General features: G+C 35.4%; 1 protein-coding gene across 1 annotated transcript in view; it reads left to right on the top strand.

Moving 5' to 3' along the window:
- Positions 1-19,178, top strand: part of LOC139121502 (sodium/potassium/calcium exchanger 2-like) — a 95,306-nt gene extending 76,128 nt beyond the window's left edge. The window contains exons 5-9 of the mRNA XM_070686404.1: positions 3,000-3,140; positions 11,496-11,615; positions 15,285-15,421; positions 17,146-17,947; positions 17,985-19,178. Of these exons, the coding sequence (XP_070542505.1) occupies positions 3,000-3,140; positions 11,496-11,615; positions 15,285-15,421; positions 17,146-17,389 (642 nt within the window). The 3' untranslated portion in view covers positions 17,390-17,947; positions 17,985-19,178. The remainder of the gene's footprint in view (positions 1-2,999; positions 3,141-11,495; positions 11,616-15,284; positions 15,422-17,145; positions 17,948-17,984) is intronic.
- The last annotated feature ends 833 nt before the right edge of the window (positions 19,179-20,011 follow it).

Here is a 20,011-nt window from a genome sequence, read left to right on the forward strand (position 1 = left end):
TAAGAATCGTCACTTTGATGCTGTGTATCCATGGTCAAATTAGATCCAGGTTGGTGGAAGCATGCGCTGTAGTCTGTAACATTCATTACCGAATTTTAGTATCAATAGCAAAGTTAAACATAAGTGCTATGAGTTTTGTTTATGACTTGAAAATATGGGAATTTGCACAAAATGGCCTGTAGGTAATTTGCATATAGTACAGAATGTTTAGTTGGGAGGGCTGATTTTATTTCATTTTGATCGATCATTTAATGATCTATCCAGTCCCATATCTTGCGATGATCATGGATACACCCCAAGTCACGTACCCCCAGTGCCTTCCAATAAATTGTCATTAAAGTTTTAGCAAGTAGCTGGCTAATTAATGATCTCCATGGCAACAAAGGAGTCACAAGAGAATGGCTGTGAGGTATTTACAAAATGTGTGTGACTGTCGCTGTCCTTGATGCAATCTGAAATGGAAAGTCGGGATTTGTAAAGATGTTCACATATAAATAGAAGTGAATGTATTGATGTTGGCAATTTTTTTCCATTTATTGCCAATACAAATAATCACTGCGGTATTTGTGCACCTGGGTACCTATTTTTTCTATTGGTAATGGATCCGTATGATCATGCCCAGCTGAAAGTAGGAACTAAGTGGAGTATAATTTTTTTCCCCATTAGTAACTGGGAAAATGTTATTGCAGAGATTAGCCAGTAATTGCCTCGAATAGTCTAGATTACGTTTCTAATCTCTTGAGTTCTTCCATCCAAGCTTTCGTGCAGAGTGGGAAATGTATTTGTGAGACATGCCTTGCTTAATTCTTTCCGAAGTGTGCACATGCTTGATGCATGGTTAATTTCATGTGTAGCGTATCAGCATGTCACGAGAAATTACATCATACATCCATTAATTCACTTTCAGCATTTTGTATTTTAATATAGATTTAGTTCTTACTATCATAAAAGGTCGGTCCAGGAGGAGTGACTGTGTCTTCATGCATGTGTCGTGGTAATTTGCATAATCCAATATGGCCGACTGGTGGCCTCTCTGTTTTGTGGTTCTAAACTTTTTTCAAATTGTGCTCAGATAAGGTATCCACACTGTCAGTAACTGACCTAAACACCATGGATGAAAGTGTCCTGAATGTCTGGTACACTTTAAGACCAATGAATGTTAATTATGGGTATTTTCCTTTCAAAATTCTCTTATCTTGAAGATATGTGAATACAGCATGTACAAACCTGAGTGAAGTACAGTGTCTGTCATCAACAATATGGCAAACTATATGAAGAATGTGGAGTACTATATTCAGAAAAATGAAAAATGGAATTCATCTTTTACAATACAATTGTTGTAGTGTCTAAGATTATATGTTGTAAAAACAATACAAAAAAGGCAAACAGGTTTTACTAGTCAAAATTTTTTAGATGTTTTAAGAATAGTTTGATCTTTGAATATCAAGTAATTATGAATTCTATCAAGCAAAGCTTGATAAAACTCGAAATTCCTTGATTTGCAATTCCTGTATCTACCATGAATGATTTAGAATAGATCTGATAAGATCAAATTACATGGATACAACTTAAACTTATCAGATTAGAATTGATAAATATTAAATTGATTCGACCAAAATGATATTGTTACAAGCCCCATTAAGATTTGACTCCATGAAACAGAGAACAGTTGCAGCTTTATCATCACAGTAAATTCTCCATACCTTTACCACAACTTTGCATTCATCAAATGTCCAATGTGGATCTGGTTTTATATATATCGTCATATATCACTGCCAGACATTTTCAAACTGCCACTTTACACTCTGTCTGACCTACAAATAATTTTTAAGCGCAGATAAAACTGCTTAAGTTTCAACATTCAAAACATTTCAATATCTTGTTGCATCCATTTTAGTAGTTATACTGAGATCTGATCCATCATCAATGAAAATTTCTTGCATCCGACAATTCTCCTTTAAACAGTCAAGAGATGAGTGTTTAATGCTGTATTTCTTTCACTTATTAAAGGGACAACAGCCAGAAGTTTTGAAAAATGTTTTTCGCTATTTTTGTTCTGCCATACATATTCCTATTGTTCTACATAAAAATGTTGAAGTACAAATGAATAGCCTTGCTAATATATGCACTGTGAATAATTACCAAAAGAAAATGAAGAATTGTAATTGTTACTTTAGCAAGCATCACAGAAAAACTGTGGCTCATGAAAATTCAACTTAACCCTTTGAGTGCTGTAATTTTTCCCACCAAAATTTTACTGCCACATTTTGCCAATTTTTATGAATTTTTCTGAAATTTTTGTAACAATTTTGGACCAAACAGACATCATATTTTATTAGCTACAGTTTTTTATCAAAACTTTGGCAAAAATCTGAGAAAAATTGACTAAGGTATATTTTGTAACGGGTAGAAAAATTGACGTTGGCGTTCAAAGGGTTAAAGTTTCTAGCCCAATGATTTTTTGGGATGATACAAAGTTCAGTAGTTTTTGTCCTTCTTCCAACTGTTTTAAGGTAGTATGTGCCTCAAATGTGAAAGAGAAATGTTTGCTCAAACTTTCCTCAATGAAACTTTCAACCTCCCTCTTACCAAATCAAGAATGCATCAAGGATCACAGTGCATAGTTTGGTACTAGACAAACAAATAACCTATAGCATTGCTGATATTTGAAATTCAAAATGGCCACCATGCCTGTATTTCTCTATGAAAAAAAAAAATTTAAGTTTCGAAAAACTAAGACGGTGAAAATTTTTCTCACTCCAAAAGCATTAAAATAAACCGGAAAAGTGATAGATCAGAAAAGTATAATTTTAAAAATTTAAGAGTTTGAATATTTGTGCCCTCGGCACGTTCTGTCTTAAGAAAGAGTGTTGCATGTTTGGGTTTACTTTCAAGCAAATTCTTCTAATTCATTGATTGATAGTAATATTATGAACCCCATTTATAGAGTTGTTCTTTCTGTGATATTGTTTTTCATTTCTGAACATTTTGGTCAACAGCAAGCCACTCAAGAGGAGGACGACATCGAAGAACCCCTTGATTTGAGCTGGCCAAAGTCCTGGAAGAAAAGGCTGACCTATGTGGTTGTTATGCCGATTGTTTTTCCATTGTGGGTTACTTTGCCAGATGTCAGACGACCAGTAAGTGATCATATCTATCATCATTAAACCAAGTCAAACCTGTGCCATACAGACATTATGCTCTAGTAAACAATTGATGATATAGGACACGTCACAAATACATGACACATGATGTAGTCAGATTACCGTCTGACAATTTTGATGCGACTTTTGGAAATTTATCTGTCAGAAATTGTGAAAATTGTACTTCGATACTAAAGATAAAAATTGGTGCAAAAAGGATGCAGACCACACGAAGTGGTTATAATGAAAATGTGAACACGCTGTACCAGTGATTTTTAGCTCACATTTGGTTATACCAATGTGAGTTTATCGTATAAGCTGAAGTCAATGGCATCTGTATGTATGTATGTATGTATGTACGGACGTACAGTATGTCCGTCAACATCAAAAACACGCAAATCGCTGCAACATTTCAGCTTGGTATTTGGTGTGTGGATGCATCCTGGGCTATAGATGGGATTTTGTTCAAATGAAGTCTGCATTGCCAAAATTATGCAAATGAGCTTACAAAATGTGAAAATGGTCAAGAATTAATAACTCAAGAACCGCTGTTTTGATTGCTTTAAAAATTTGTGTGCAAGTACCTTAGGTGAACCTTATACAGTTTTATGAATATTGTGAAGATATCCTTAATTTTGTATTTTTGCTGAATTTTTTGGTGATTTTTCTCATTTTCAGTAAAAATTCTTCGACTCTGAAACCGCCTGCCCAATTGCTCTCAAATTTGGGTGGGATCTTTGCGAGGGTGTTACTCTTCTAATTTGTTGAAATTATGACAAAATTGGGAAAATTACTATTTTGGAGCAATTTTGTCATTTTTTGTCAAAAAATCTTAAACAGTACGGTATTTTCTTTTTAAACCCCTGGACAGACAGCTTTTATATTTGGTACACAGACGTACAGAGATGACAATAATTAGAAATGTGGAAATTGTCCTGAAATATACAAATTTGTATTTTTAAGACAATATTGTCATTTTTGGTCAAGAAAACTTGTTCTCAAAATTACTTGTTTGATAGCTTTGTAATTTGTTTTAAGTCCCGAGGGATGTTGTTAGATAAATTTTCTGCTCAAAGTGTTGGGAAACCCCCAAATTTGTATATTTTAGGTAATTTTCTCAGTTTGTGACCTTAAATGACCTACACCAACCCAGCATATGTTGTGAGACAGTTTTGAAGGCTGTGAACATAATTTTGTCATATTTGGTATCAATTTGTAGGAAAATTTGATCCAGAAAACAAAGCTGAGGTGAATTTTTTCATTGCGGACCAATTTTTGCAACTTTTCTATGTAAGACATACAAGAACTGATGAGAAATTTGGATCCAGGATAATTCCAGATGTTGTAATCACCGCCCACAGTGGAAGGCATTTCACTATCTGTAACTAACTTAAGTGCTGTTTCCACACTCATCTGCATTAATTTAAAACTTCCCAAGGTTGTAAATACATTTCCTGTCATCTGGCGTTATGTAATACCAAGGGATGGAACATTTGATATTCAGGAGGGAGTAGGGTCTAGAAGATTGATGAGGTAGCATTACTTTTTACCAGATCCCTTGTACTTTTTTTTACCCACTGTCACCTTTTCTTTTTATCAAGCCTTCTCTGTCTATTTTTTTGTTGACATTTGCTTATGTATTTAGGATCTGCTTGTCCCATTGCTACAGAAGTTGATATGCATGTTCCTAAAGATGATCTCCAGTACCTAAGTTGGAGACCCTATTTGCTTTTGTCATTCTTGTTTTTTTCCTGGTTTAAATATTTCTCAAATGGACCAATTCAAACAAAATTTGAGCACACTGTCCTTGACGATATTTTTCAAGTTTTCCTTTACAAGGGGTAATGTCCCCCTATCCTTGAAAAATGGAGGGATTTGGTTTCTTATTGAAGGGAACTAAAATAAATTATGCAAATTAAAGTTTATCAAGGTATTAAAACATCAGGTCCAAAGAAATTGTTTCTGGTCTTTGACATTCAGCAAAAGTGATGCGGCGACGTGGTTTTCTTTTTACGCTCCCATATATGCATATGTATATATGCAAATGGGAGGTATTCGTATAAGGTGGAAAAATGGCGTCTGTGTGTATGTATGTAAGTATGTATGTATGTCTGTTAGTCCGTCCGTATCAAAAACTCCTAAACCGTAGCACCTACTGTCCTAGTATTTGATGTACAGGTGCACCTAGGGGTGGAGATGTGAATTTGTTCAAATGAACATGTCAGTGCCAAAAATATGCAAATGAGGGGAAAAAAGGAAAAATCCTGCAAATCAGTGGCTAAAACTCAGTAAGCATTGGTCAGATTTGGTTGAAACTTGGTATGCAGATTTCTTTAGGTATTCTTAATTATGTGTGCAAAAATTGGGATGAAATTTGCATGTTTGTATTTTTAGGGTATTTTTTCCGTTTTTAGTCAAAAAATCTTGTTCTCTGAAATCGCTTGTCTGAATGCTATGAAACTTAATATTCATGTTCCTCAGAATGACCTCAGTCATGCTTGTACAAATTGTATTGATATTGTCATATTTGTAATTTTGGGGCAATTTTCCCAATTTTGATAAAAATTTTTTAATCCAAAAACTGCTGATTTGATAGCTTTGATACATGTATTTGGTATACAGGTATCTAAGATTAATCTCAATATAATGTATTGAAGGTATGTTGAAACTGGCAATTTTTTTATTTATTTTGGGGCAATTTTATCACAACTGGAAGTTGTGATATAGAGGTGGTTTCAACCGGTGTTTGATGTCGTCCATTTCCGTAAACGACAAAAAGTCAAAAACTGCTGAACAGACTGCGTTGATATTTGATACCGATACATAGACTGGTTCCAAGGTTCCAATTCCGAAAAATGGAGCCAAACGGAGCGGCGGTTAGATAGTTTTGGGAAATTTGTAACCCCCCTTTTTAACTAATTGATTTTAGGGGTCTTTCATATACCGTACTCGTCCGAGTATAAGCCCCTGCTCGTGTATAAGCCCCCCTACTGATTTTAGAGGATTTTAGAAAATGCATTACATCCGTGTATAAGCCCCTACCCTAGTGTAACTCAAATACAGAAAGGTTAGGAGAGTATATTTGGTCATTTAACTTGGTAAAATTAATTTTAGATAATAAAGAAACCATTAAAAGATGTTTAAAGAATGGGAAACTGGAGTTCCCTTGACAATATCGTAAGGAAAATGACACGTTTTTCCAGTACTATCTTGATTCTTTGACCCTACTCACCCCCATCGCCTAAATAGAATAGTCTCACTCACCGCCATTGTTTATTTTCATTCACGGCCACGATGTTTTCACGCTTGAAACATGCAGTTTCTTTTGTTTGAAGCAATTATCCTTTCATTTGTGAAGACTTTTCCTGGTGACTATTACAATTTTCACTGCTATGTTGTTGTTTTCACAAGATGAAGACAGTTTGATATTGGAATATTGAGTTGCCTTTCCTCGTGGGCAATGCATGCCTGTTCACATTACTGTTGATCAGCAGCATACATGACGTCTTTGTTTCAAGTTTTGGTTATTTTTCGACGCTGAAATTTCACCAAAATGTCACTTCTGTAATCAGAGATTGTACAGTCAATTTCTTTGGATGTGTAAGTCGATTTTGAAAGCGATAGAAAGATCGAGTGGTGTTGAAAAAAATCGTGCATAAAATTAGCATAAATTAAGCGTCCATGCCAGATAACATGGGGTTGCTCGAGTATAAGCCCCTCCCCTAGTTTTACCGCTGTTTAGTGTTGCCGAACCGGGGGCTTATACTCGGACGAGTACGGTATGTAGTTTTGGAATGTACACCAATCCTGCATTGTGGACTGTTTTATGAGTTGTGGAACAGAAATGAGGTTTTGATGAATGTTAGAAATATGCAGGATGACTGATTCGAAGTATAAGAGATTTCTATGCTCTTTTGGGCATCAAAAGCATTAAAAAAAACATATTTCATAGTTTAGATTCTCACTTTTGAGATGACCCTAGGCATATTTGTTAAGTAAACATCCTTGAGTCAATATACAGACTTTGACATTCCAGAGATTAAGTATCCACAACCTAACATGTTACAGTCTTTCACTACAATGGTATGGCCCAAACCCATTGTTATCAATGGAGAGTGTGGACCTGTCTACAGGAAATTGGGGTGAACAGGTTAGACAATGACGTTACAAGTTGTAGGTTAGTTATCAAGGTAGCACCAGCATAGAGTCCTGAGCATCTGTCCATGTGTTCTCACAGGAAATTACAGGAAAAAAATTATTTGAGAAGTTTCTCTCCTTTAAATAGAAGTATATTACAATTTAAAGCTGTCATGGATGGATTGCTCGCAAATGATCTGAAACACAGTTATTGCCCATTAGCAACAAATCTTCAGCATGATTTATGTAAAGTTCATGAACTTACACAAGGTATTAGACAAAAGATGACCATGAATTTGCTACTTTTCAACATTTATTTCAATCAGATTTCCCCTGCTTAGTGTATAATTTGTAATCTTAATTACTGTCAACTTAGCTTTACTAACTTATTCTAACCTCATTATTCTTACACTACTGTTATACCTTATAACCACAAAATTTCAAGAGATGCATATATGATTGTCACTTAACAAACAATTTACAAATATGTCTTCTGCTATTTCTCCATATACATATACATGTCTCTTTTCTCATAAAAATGAGCTTAAAATCGCAATGTGAAAAATAGTCTTTCAGCTATATGTTGCTCATTGACTTCGTGGTCTGTCTAATTCACAGTGAGTGTGGTTGTTGATAAATGCCGATAATACTAGGCGGTCATAATATGTCCAAGCGCCATTGGCGGTATTTTTTAACATAATGACATAGGTCATTATCACATCTGGAAGTTGTGATATAGGGTTAGCTTCAACCGGTGTCAGACAGACTCAGTGTCCATTTTCCGTAAACGACAAAAAGTCAAAAACCGCTGAACAGACTGCATTGATATTTGGTACAGATATTCAGACTGGTTCCAAGGTTCTGATTCTGAAAAATGGAGCCAAACGGAGCAGGGGTTAGATAGTTTTGGGAAATTTCTAACCCCCCTTTAACTAATTGATTTTAGGGGTCTTTCATATATGTAGTTTTGGAATGTACACCAATCCTGCATTATGGACTATTTAATGAGTTGTGGAACAGAAATGAGGTTTTGATGATGTTAGAAATATGCAGGATGGCTGATTCAAAGTATCAGAGATTTCATGCACTTTTGGTAATAAAATTGATAAAAACAACATATTTAATGTTTTAGATTTCTCACGTTTGTTATGACCCTTAACATTACAGACTTGATGACATAACTAGCTGCTGGACCAGTTTACTGGCGCATTGATTTAAAGACAAAGATTGTTTTATTTTGTGATAAGGACGTGTGATTTCGTAAAACATAGTCTATGAGCCTGGAAATGTGATTTTTGCGAATATTGCTTACCCCACTGACAAACAGTGTGGTTTGAAAATGGCTGGAATTCGCTACTTCGGGACTTTGTTTCGTGTGTGCATTTACTAACAAACTCCAAACCCGCAGCACCTACCCATTCAGTATTTCATGTACAGGTGTACCCAGAGATAGCCTAGTTTCACAATGTGCCAGTTGTGATCAAGTGCCATTGGCGCTATTTTGCCTTTTTGGTCAAAAAATTTTTCTCCTGAAACTTCTGATCTGGTAGCTTTGATATCTAGTGTACAGGTTCCTAGGGTTTATGTTAATTAGATATATTTAAAATTAGGATGAAATCTGCAATTTTGTATTTTGGGGGGCAATTTTTCTCATTTTTGGTCAAAAAATTTGTTTCTCAAAATTTACCAGTCTGATTGCTTTGATATTTAGTAAACCGGTCCTTAGGGTTTCTGTTAATAACTTAAAGATATATTGAAATTAAGTTGAAATCCGGAATTTTGAATTTTTGGGGCAACTTTGCGAAACTTTCAGTTTACTGGGATATCTTTCATTTTGTATTTTTAAGATTTTTTTTGCAATTTTATATCTACTGGAACTAAGAGTATATAATGTGGTGATTTAGTAAGCATTTGATATGGTAAACTGTATTTGGTGTTGAAATGCGGTAAAAAAATCCTGGCAGATTTTGAAAAAATTCCAAACAAATGCCAATAAAAAATTCAGCCAGAGAAGGTTTGACAAAAACAAAAGGTGAGAGAGTGGGGAAAAAGAATGTACAATGGATCAGATAAAAAAGATAATGTACCTCATCGATCTTCCAGACACCATCCCTTATCAAATGGTCCACCCCGTATTTTTGTGCACAATTAACCATGCAGTGTATTTTAGTTTAAGATGTCAAGTTAGGTAAGGATTTGAAAGGAATAGTCAAGTTCACCACAGTTTAAATTTATCTCTTGTGTCATCATCCTTGTGTAATTGGTTAAGTTTGTAAGTTGTTCCAGATGTGGATGTACAAGCTGTTCTGGAAGAAAACAATGTTTACTTTTTCCTGTAGGGTTTCTGAGTTGATGATTGTATGTTGAAATTTCTCCATGTATCTGGTGTAGGGCAAAGTGTAAACATTGGTTGCATGTTATGTATTTCAGTCTTATGTCAAATATTGTAAATGAAAAATCAAGAACAGTTTACTGTGTGCTTGTAAAAGATAAACATATTTGTCAATACATAAACTGCCTTGCAGATTGATTGTCTTAAAGATTATCACAGAAGTAGAAAAGGAAAAGAAACTAATCAAATTGCTGTAACATATTCACCTTCAGTGCCTGTATAGGCCTATACTTAACTATTTTATCATTACATTCAGCTGTTTGTTATATCTTTATCACTCTCCATGGGCCAAGGCACACTTGGGGTCAATGTCATCACTCTGTGCCAGTCTGTGTATGTCAGTCTGTCTGTATATGTATGTCCATGTTTCATACTATTGTTGACTTGTTTTGATAACTATATGGGAGCGAACAGTGATGTTGTCACTATTTTTTTCTTTTTTTTCCTTTCTTTTCCTTTCTTTCTTTTTATTCCTAACAATGCTTGTTTGGCATTATTGATGCAACAGTTATTGTCTTATCACTGTCTGCATAGTACTTCCATTTTCTTTTTAGCATTTTTAGACATGTAAACAGGGATATCAAGGATACGTGTACTGATGAGTATGTAACCCCCCCCCTTCCGAAAAAAAAAACATGACACGCAGGTCTGAAATGATGTGCGCGGTGACCAGAAACAATCTTTTTTTTGGCCTGAAGGTTGAAGTGTTGTGTTAAATATTATATTAAAAAAAGTCTTCTATCCTTTTTTTTGTCGCGTCTGTGTATGAAATGTTTGTATCCTCGTAGACCAATATGTATCCTCGTAGACCAATATATTAGAAGCTTACACTGATCATTCATACTTTATTCATATAAGTTCACACACAGTTTTGTAATCTGGAAGCAAAGTCTGTGACGTGGGGAATTGCACAATTGCATGTTCTGGAGAAAACACTTGCGTTAGACAAACTTTGTCCAAATTTACGCAACAACTGTCGCATATGCGGTGCTATATTTAGTAACTATAAACAGACAATTTCAATCAGTATCATATTGCCCCTCCTTTGGAATGCAGCTGGTATCATCAAAACTTTATGGTGTTTTCAGAAAAAGTTGCAGCCCTTGACACACTATATCAAATACCAGATTTTCAAGTTAATAATGATCTCGGACAATAAAAGTGTGTACAAGTACTTTCTGGAAATTGAAGCCTTTATTGGTAAATGTCAGAAGTGAAATCAGTTTCCAGTATGATAGCAAATTTGAAATTAGTAGTTCCAAGTCAATATTTTAGAAGGCTACCTGATAAAATTCTTTATCATCGGCTATCCAAAAGAATTAATATCTCAGTGTGCTCTTTCACATGTTAGACTGTGACTCATCCCAGCTTTTCATGTGTTTCTGTTCTGATATTGAACCGACAATCAACAGTGTGTGGATGCTGAAGGTACAGACTGAACAATGTTATACCTGAACATCCAGACTCCTCACAAGTTTACCTAAAAGGAATTGAACAGGGGATACAGTTCATTTTCCCCAAATTTAGCATGTTTCATTGGCACTGCTCATTTGGAATAATAATTGCTTAAAATTGTTCACTGTTTCACATTCATCCAAAGCCACACCAAACCTGTTGTGATACTGAAGTTCCGTGACAGTCGCTGTTGTCTAGAAATAGCTAACATGTCACTTTTACCTCTCGATGATACCTGCACATTTGCAGTGACGAAATACCTCCAATATTATACTGCTGTACAGAGCAAAATGAATTGAATTGATAATGTAAAAGTTATGCTAATTTATCCATTTTTAACTCTTGCCTTTTTGTAAATTTTTTCTCAGGAAAAGAGGAAGTGGTTCCCGTGTACGTTCCTTGGCAGTATTTTTTACATTGCAATATATTCATACTTGATGGTGTGGTGGGCCAATCAGATTTGTGAAACAATGGATATGCCAGATGAGGTGAGATTTCTTGACCTATCAAGAGTTACCAAGTTGGCAGAGACCCATGATTAATGGCATATGTGTACCAGATTTCTCTTCTCCAAGACCATGGAGAGATTGTGGTTTTTTGCAATTTTAAAAGAAAATTATAGAACAATACAATGAAGTTGACGGACTTTGGTCACTTTTTATATACTTTTATTTTCAGTTAGCAGGGCCAGCCATGCAGAAAACATGTGCCCTAAAACTTTTTGTACTGAAGTTCAATAAGTAAACACAGTTGACATGACATGACACAACATGGTTTACCATATATGGATGTATGTAACTTTGAAGTGACTGGTCACCTTAAATATTGCTTTATACTATGCGCAGTACAATATGTGGATGTATGCAAATTTTCTGTCAGTGAGGACTTTTTCAATACTATATATTGCTTTTTATCCGTATATGATGCGAAATGAACAAAATTAATTCAGGCATGGCTCCTGACATAAACATCTGCTTCCCAAAAGATACAGTTAAGTTTAGTCACTTCGAAAAATGGATTCAGGTGTCTTTCGTTCAGCTTCTTTCAATCCTGTTACCTTGCTCGCTGTTTTCTCTTTGATTATAAGAGAGCATACCTTCAATGAGCGTAGTAAAAGTCTTCCATAAACAAAATAAACCATGGGGACAACAACATAGCTTGTATTCTGAAACGTTTTTGTACCTGATATTAAATTAAACTCTATGTTAAAACTATATAGTTCTGTGTTGCAACGTAAGGCATGTCTAGTCTTGTCACTGACACTGTATAAGAGAATTATTTGCAACCACTGTTTAATCAAAAACACTGTAATTGTAAATAGTGTGGAAATGCGACAGCAATTTTGAAAAAGATAATGTCTAAAAACTGTAATATTTTTTGAATTGGGTAGATACTATGTAAATCATTAATACCATATCGTCAGTTTGGTAGACAACTCTGCTATCAATTAATTGCCTTCTGATACAAATTGCCCAATTCTTGACTGCGGAGTAACTTCAGTAGGAGAAACGCACATGAGCGAGGTGAATGAGAGATCAGACGATACAGAAGAGCGAATGATACAGAAATTGTGTGAAAAAAAGCAGAACTAAAAGTTATGTCATTTATGTATGCTGAAACGTTGAATATGGGTTTGATGGTTGAAAAATCCAAACTTCAATTATTTGTTTTCACCACGTTGTGGTGCAAAAATGATGTAAGAACCTGCAAGTACCCGGATGGCCTGCAGTCGAGAATTCTGGTTTTGCCAATAGTAGTACCTACATAATTGCATATTAGGCATAAATAGCTTCATCTTTAATAGTGTACAGGTAAATTACACCAGAACAAGTGCCCAGAATCTGTCTGTGTATTCCAATATTAATCATCAGGAGTGTGTCAACAAGAGTGTGTACATTAAGGAGCGTGTTTTCAAGGAGAACTTATTTCTAATATTGAAAGATATTTTCTGTATAATTGCGTGTGTTGTAGGTAGCAGTAAGGGCCAGGACACATGATGAGAAAATGCAGTATTTCTATTACTTCATGCGTCATATGTGACATGGAAATACATATTTGTCCTTTGATTTTATGCAGCTCATAATTGCTCTATAACAAATTTTAGCCCTCAAGGAAGATAGCTAGGGACCTGATTAAGGCTGAAGCTTTATCATTTCTTTTTGATTTAGATTTCTGAAATTTTCCTTGATCGTAAATTGATGACTTAAAAGCGGGCTGCTGACCAAGTAAAGAGGAGAAATAATGATATCTGCATCAAAAGTGATAAAATAACTGCTGAGTCAGCATAATTGCCTCGTTTTTTTCGTAAAAAAGGAATGCTGTTTTATCAGAAATTTCACGTGTTGACACCAATTTTGAATACTTTTAGCAAACCAGCCTCTTTTTTTGAGTCTTGTTTGAAAGTCTAAACAACTACATACAACATGTGTTTTGTGTATGCACTTTGACACACAAGTCAATTGAACTTGGTGACTCAATCTCCCTTATCAATAGTAGTCCCCAACCTTAATTATCAATTGGTGCTACTTTCCTTTCTCCACTCCCAGGCTGTCCTTCCCCCTCCCTCTTCCACCTATAAACCCTTTCACCGCCATGGTTTGACCCGATTCCATTGTTTTCTGTGTAAAATTTAGACTTTCACAAAAAGTAAAAAGGGGTCAATGGGTTGAAACAGATTCAGTAACAATTAGACTTCTACGTTAATTCCTGCACAGTCGTATGCACAGCAGTGAACTATTCTCAGAATTCGATGCCATGCTTTCCTCATTTTACTGTCTCATCAGACAGCTTCCACCATCGCCTGTCATTTTTTTCCCTTGAAAAAATGCTTTATTATTCCAGTCACACGCACCACTTACACGCAGATATTGCCACTGTAACATAATCACATTATAAGTCGGTCTGTGACATTTATACAAAACCGAGACTTGCCCACTCGTCTTTCAGAGGAATGTTTTGAATTCGTTTTTTCCCCGACTTGTTTTATTCAGCCGTGATTGGCAGTTGCTCCACCACAATCGATGTTAGCCATATTTGTATTTAATAACTGGAGAATACAAACAGTTAGATGAATAGCCTAACACACTGATTGATCAGCTAGGAAAAATACAGGGCCTACAGCGCCGCTTTAATGTGTACCTATCACCCATGGCAACCGACTCAAATGTTTCAATCTAATACAATACAGGTTTCGTGCCAGCTGTGTATAGTGTGCATGCACAGAATATGGAAATAATCTGGATGTTAGTCCAAACTATAATAACTGTTACAATAATTGCTTACTGTACAGTCAGACTGCTTGCCTTGTAGGGTTCTCTCAGTGCTTAAAATAACCACACCTAAAATCTTATCATAACTGCCATTGCTAAACAATGAGCATCCTTTTTGCCAAGACAGTTTCAGGAAAAACTCTGGCATTTGATTTGGTGTCACAATTTTGCAACAGGGAACACGTAATCCATGGTTCAAGTTAACGTAGAAGATTTCATTTCTTTGAGAGAAATTTTATTTTGATTTTGATCGCTACCAATGTCCATCAGAGTTAATTGTCTTTGATCAATGTACAAGGCAGCTTCCAGACACTGCGTTAAATTTGTAGTGTATTTGCTGAATTGAGGTTCTCGTTAGGAGTTTCAGATTTTCCAATTTTTGTTACAAAAGTTCATGAAATATTAGCCTTTGCTTGGAGAGTTCAGAGAAAAACTCCTGAGTATTTGGTGTGTGTGTTCAGTCACAGTATTCATTATTAAAAGTAAAGGCTTCTAAAACTATCTTCAAATTATATTGAGTGGACCTAAAATGTTATTAAATAATGCACATTCAATGTGATACTGTATGTACAAACACGGAAAATACAATATTGTCACATATGCATGCATACACAGTGATGGGTTTAAAGCTTATCATACCCATTAACGAATGCATTTTAATCATTTCCAGTTTGATCCTGACAAACGATTCCACTGATCGGAAGCACTGGTTGCTAATTACATGCACCTTAAAGACATTGATTTATTTATTCAAGAAGAAGATTGTTGCCATTATGCTGCTTTTCAACTTGACATTCAATCATTCCTCGCTGTCGATGTCACTAATCAATATAGGATCCATCATTACATCGCTGACAGCTAAATGTGTGCATTTCTTTTGTTGCCCAGGTGATGGGACTGACTGTCCTCGCTGCTGGTACCAGCATACCAGATCTGATCACCAGTGTGATCGTGGCCAGAAAGGGTCTCGGTGACATGGCGGTTTCTAGCTCAGTTGGAAGCAACATTTTTGACATAACCGTGGGGTAAGTGTGTGCGCGCAAAATAATAAGTGGCATTATCAACAGTTTAATGATGATGCCAGCAGTCCACATTTGGGCAGATATCATGACATTGAGAACAAATGAATGGTTTAAAGGCGATATCTTCGCAATCTCTTGTTTCAAATTTTGAGCAGATGCACTCCAAAGGTACTGTCGTACACATTTATACTAGACCAGGGAGTCCACAAGAAGCAATGATGATACATAACTCATTGTCTTTCAAATGCATCTGTTCTCCTTAGCTTAGTCAAGATTATAAGAGTACCACTGACAAATGTTCAGGCTTCAGAACTTCAGGTTCAGCAGGCCATCAAAATGCAAACTTTAAAAAAAAAATATAATATTAGTTCTTTTATTGATTTTCTAAAGTCCCCAAATCAGTACAAGGTCAAATACAGGCCATTGGCGATAAATGACATGTTTAACCCTCTGAGTGCCAAAGTAAATTTTGGTCACCCTTATAAAATGTACCCTGGTCAAATTTTTTCAAGTTTTTGCCCAAGTTTTGATAAAAGAATGTAGTAAATGAAGTGTGATGTTTATTTCGTCCAAAATTATGCAACAAATTTCTCAAAATTTCATAAAAATTGGCAAAATGTTGCATTTAAATTTTGGTGGGAAAAAATACAGCATTCAAAGGGTTAAAAGATAATGATTTCATATCATCAGTTGTATTGCCAGGCTTTAGCAATGTTGATAGAATTTACTCTAACTTTCCAGAAAACATGAAATTTATGCACGTCCTCAGTTGTTGTTGCCATCTCAGAATTTATCACCTGGCAACAATTGTGCTAGGCTTTATCACCAAATCAGCAGAAAATGTTTGACTTGTCAGGTTGAAAATCATTTTATTACTGTGAAAAGGTCAAATGTGTGCATGCATATTTATTTGAAATTGCCCAGAGAAAGGAGACCGCCCGAGGCATGGCTCTGAACAGAGCAGGCGTGAAATTTGATTTGACAGGAGCCATTCCATGAAATCACTGAAACCAGTGCACAGGGAATTCATTTTGATTGTTGTCAGGAAAATGCGCTATTAAAGAAAAGTTATTAGAAGGTTCTGTCTGTTGCTTGGCTAATGGAGCTGTGTGTCCCTACCTTGCCCGTTGACATAGAATTCTAGGTTTCTGTGCACAGTGCAGGGTGCAAGAGCTATCGCACAAACCAGGGGGTGCCAGTCCAGAACAACATGCATAGTTAGAATCTACTTTTCCTGCTCATTCTAGAACACAGACAGATTTTGTCACATTAAAAGTAGTCTGTGTTGCAGAGCCATAACTGTTCCACTGAAATTGCTTGGTTATCTTCTCAATTACAACAGCTACACGTTGCATGACAGAAGGTGAAATGTACCTTTGGGACAGATATTCCAAATCTCAAACTTACAACATTCTTTTGGCCTACCACTGTATTGGGCTCATGTTGAAGCTTGTGGAGCAAATAAACTTTTCACTGGCTTAGTTTTGTGACAATCATAAATTTTATTTTCCCTATAGAGATAACATGGGGTGGTGGCCTTTTGAATTTTGAATATCTGTAAATATTGGGTAATTTGTTTCTCTAGTACCCAAAAATGCACAGTGAACCCCCATTTCTGTACTTAATTTTGACAGAGAATGGTTGAAAGCTTGCTTGAAGAAAGTTTTAGCAAAATGTGAAGTTGAACTACCTTAACTTGGTCTTGCTTTTTTAATTTTTTCCTTTAGGTTACCGTTTCCATGGATATTGTATGCTGCAATTTACAGTGGTAGCGCAGTGGATGTGAACAGCGAAGGTCTTTTCTGTTCGATCCTCTTGCTCTTTGGCATGCTGATGGTTGTCATCATCACCATTGCGGCCAACCGCTGGAAGATGACGAAAATTCTCGGGATGACGATGTTCTTCATGTATATCGTGTTCCTAACAATCAGCGTTCTGCTTGAGTGCAAGGTGATTCGGTGTTCTGTTTAGATAGAGGCTGACTCACCAAATCTGTAAATATAAACTAATATGTACTAAAAGCATTCTGAGCAAACTTATGTAATGAACTTCAGTATCCATCGATACTTTACATATGCCAAATAATTTGAAAGGATGACCACTAGATGGCGCTCTTCACATGGATGTGAGGTGAAGCTGAATAGCCATCTTTTTTCTGTTTTACATGTAATTACACACACACGCACACTGCAGCAGGAGATTTGAGCTGCTGTCTGGTTACTTTGACTTCACTTTTTGAACATTATTATTCTCATTTTAAATTTTATTTGTTGGTGATTAATACGTTTTTTGACCGACAGCCCAGTCAATATGTATCGCTGTATTTTGCCATATCAGTTTATTTGCTCAAAACAGGTGCTTTGAGATAATGTGCTTGTTCATCGCAATTCTCAAACATTTACTGGGACTGCTGAGTCTTATGGCATGTCACTATAAGATGTAGAAGAAATTCTTTTCAAAATAGTGTAAAATCTTTCATGCTATGACAGAAGATAACAAAGTTGTAGCCTTGAACCTGGCCATTTTTAGGCAAAGAACTTCAAATATACATAATGTGTATTTTTAGGCAAAGAACTTCAAATATACATTATGTGTATGTAAAAAATGTAAGAATCTTTAATAGCTGCTTTTAAATTAATTTAGCTTTTGCAATTTCAAAAGTTTTTTGGCCCTCAACTATTTGAATTTCCATTCATTTATTATTTATCTATTGAAGTCTGAAATAATCTTTCATTTGTATTCAGTTCAATGTGCCATCAGCTCTTATTGGATAATTTTTTTCTGCAACAAGTCAACCACATGTACCTTCTACCACTACAAACTTACAGAGTCAAAAAACTTCATTTTAAACCATATTTATTTGATAATGTTCTATAGCCAAAGATAAATTATACATGATTTTAATCTCCTGTTCAGGAACTCTATCTGAAGAAAATATACTGTACAGAGTTTTGTAAATAATACTAAGAGTTTTAAAATCCATGTGCATTGCCCTTTTTCTACTTTTCCTGCCTGTTTATATTTATACTCTATAGAGAGCTTATATCTGTAAATATTATGCACACTTAGAGAGGGGAATCACACCTCTTGGTACCCCAACTTGGATTGAAGTGGAACATGTCTATATGCTCAGACGCCACTTGATTATCAGAAATGATGAACGTATAGCACAGGTTATGAGGGATTTTTTTGGAAAAAGTGTACTTTCATAGAAAATTATTTTACTTGTTGCAATGGTATATTTATCTTTGGTAATATCAGTGTATTGTTGTTTTACAGTGTCAATAATGATTTTACCAAATGGAAAAAGCAAAAAAAAAAGCAAAATTTAAGCAGATCTATTTATTGATGTTGTTTTTAGTCCAAACAATGATATTTATGACAATACCTTCTATTTGAAAACATCACCCTTAAGAATTAAGCTTAGGTTATAAGTCACCTTGATAGTACTTTTTTGCATATTCATCCAAATTCTTCCTCGACCATTCTTTTCAAAAATAACAAAAATAGAAAGGGGGTTTCATCATCTGAATTGACTTACAACCAGAATTATGTCCCTTTTTGAAGACGTATTTTGATGGACAAAACTTAAAAAATAAATTGCATGATCAATACTAATATAAGTTGCCTGTTAAAACAAGAAGGTTAACTTGTTCCTTGTTGCTGTTATGCCATAGACATAGGCCTTTTTTCTCGAGGGTCTATGGTTATGCACAGGGGTACTTAACTCAGTGAACTCGACAAAGTTTGAACATATTTGAAAAAGAAAACTCAGCATTATTAATTAAGATTTCTGTTATGTTTCCTTTTCTCTAGACATGCAGATTTGTAGTCACAGGGATGATCCAATACAGTTTAAAAACGTCCAAAATCTTTTTGTTCTTTGATATTTTTATTTTTCTGAAATGGTGTGCCTCCATGCACTATTCATATCCTCTTCGAAACTCATGTTCATTTACAAGATGTGAATATAAATGTCACAACTGCACTCACTTTGAAATGTGTGAGGAACTCATTCTACAAAAACCTGGTTTTACCAAGGTATGGTGAATACCGTCCATTTATGAATTGAATCGCTGAAAAGTGACAAAAACTGTGAAAATGGTATCATATTTGAAGAGAGTGTAAGGAGAACATCATTTTAATTTGAATAGCAGACTACCCATTTCCTGTACACATTTGTCTAACCACACATGACCGTGTCATTCGGGAAGACAGAAACGATGATGAGCTCGGCATAAATCCACTTTTGAATTTGGTATCACAGAGTGTCTCACAGGCATGTAAGAAGCAGGTTTGTTAAAGAAGCCAACAATGGTTAGAGAAGAATCTAATTGTACAGGTCTCTGCTTCAATGTCATTTTTGCAACAGGGCAAATCAGTGCTTAAAAAAAAACTGTCTCAAGGTACATTTTTTGTGTCACTATCAAAGTTTTGTTATATTTGCAGCGACAGAATATCAAGTCCCCCTTCCCTTTTTTTGACCACACCTTTGCTTTCCATCATGAGGTTTTTTGAGATAAAGAACTAGACAGTTCAGATGTAGAGCAGTAACTGACATATATAGAGCAAAAAGTGGTTCTCAAAATAGAA

The sequence above is a fragment of the Ptychodera flava genome, chromosome 21 (assembly GCF_041260155.1).
Source record: "Ptychodera flava strain L36383 chromosome 21, AS_Pfla_20210202, whole genome shotgun sequence".
NCBI lineage: Eukaryota > Metazoa > Hemichordata > Enteropneusta > Ptychoderidae > Ptychodera > Ptychodera flava.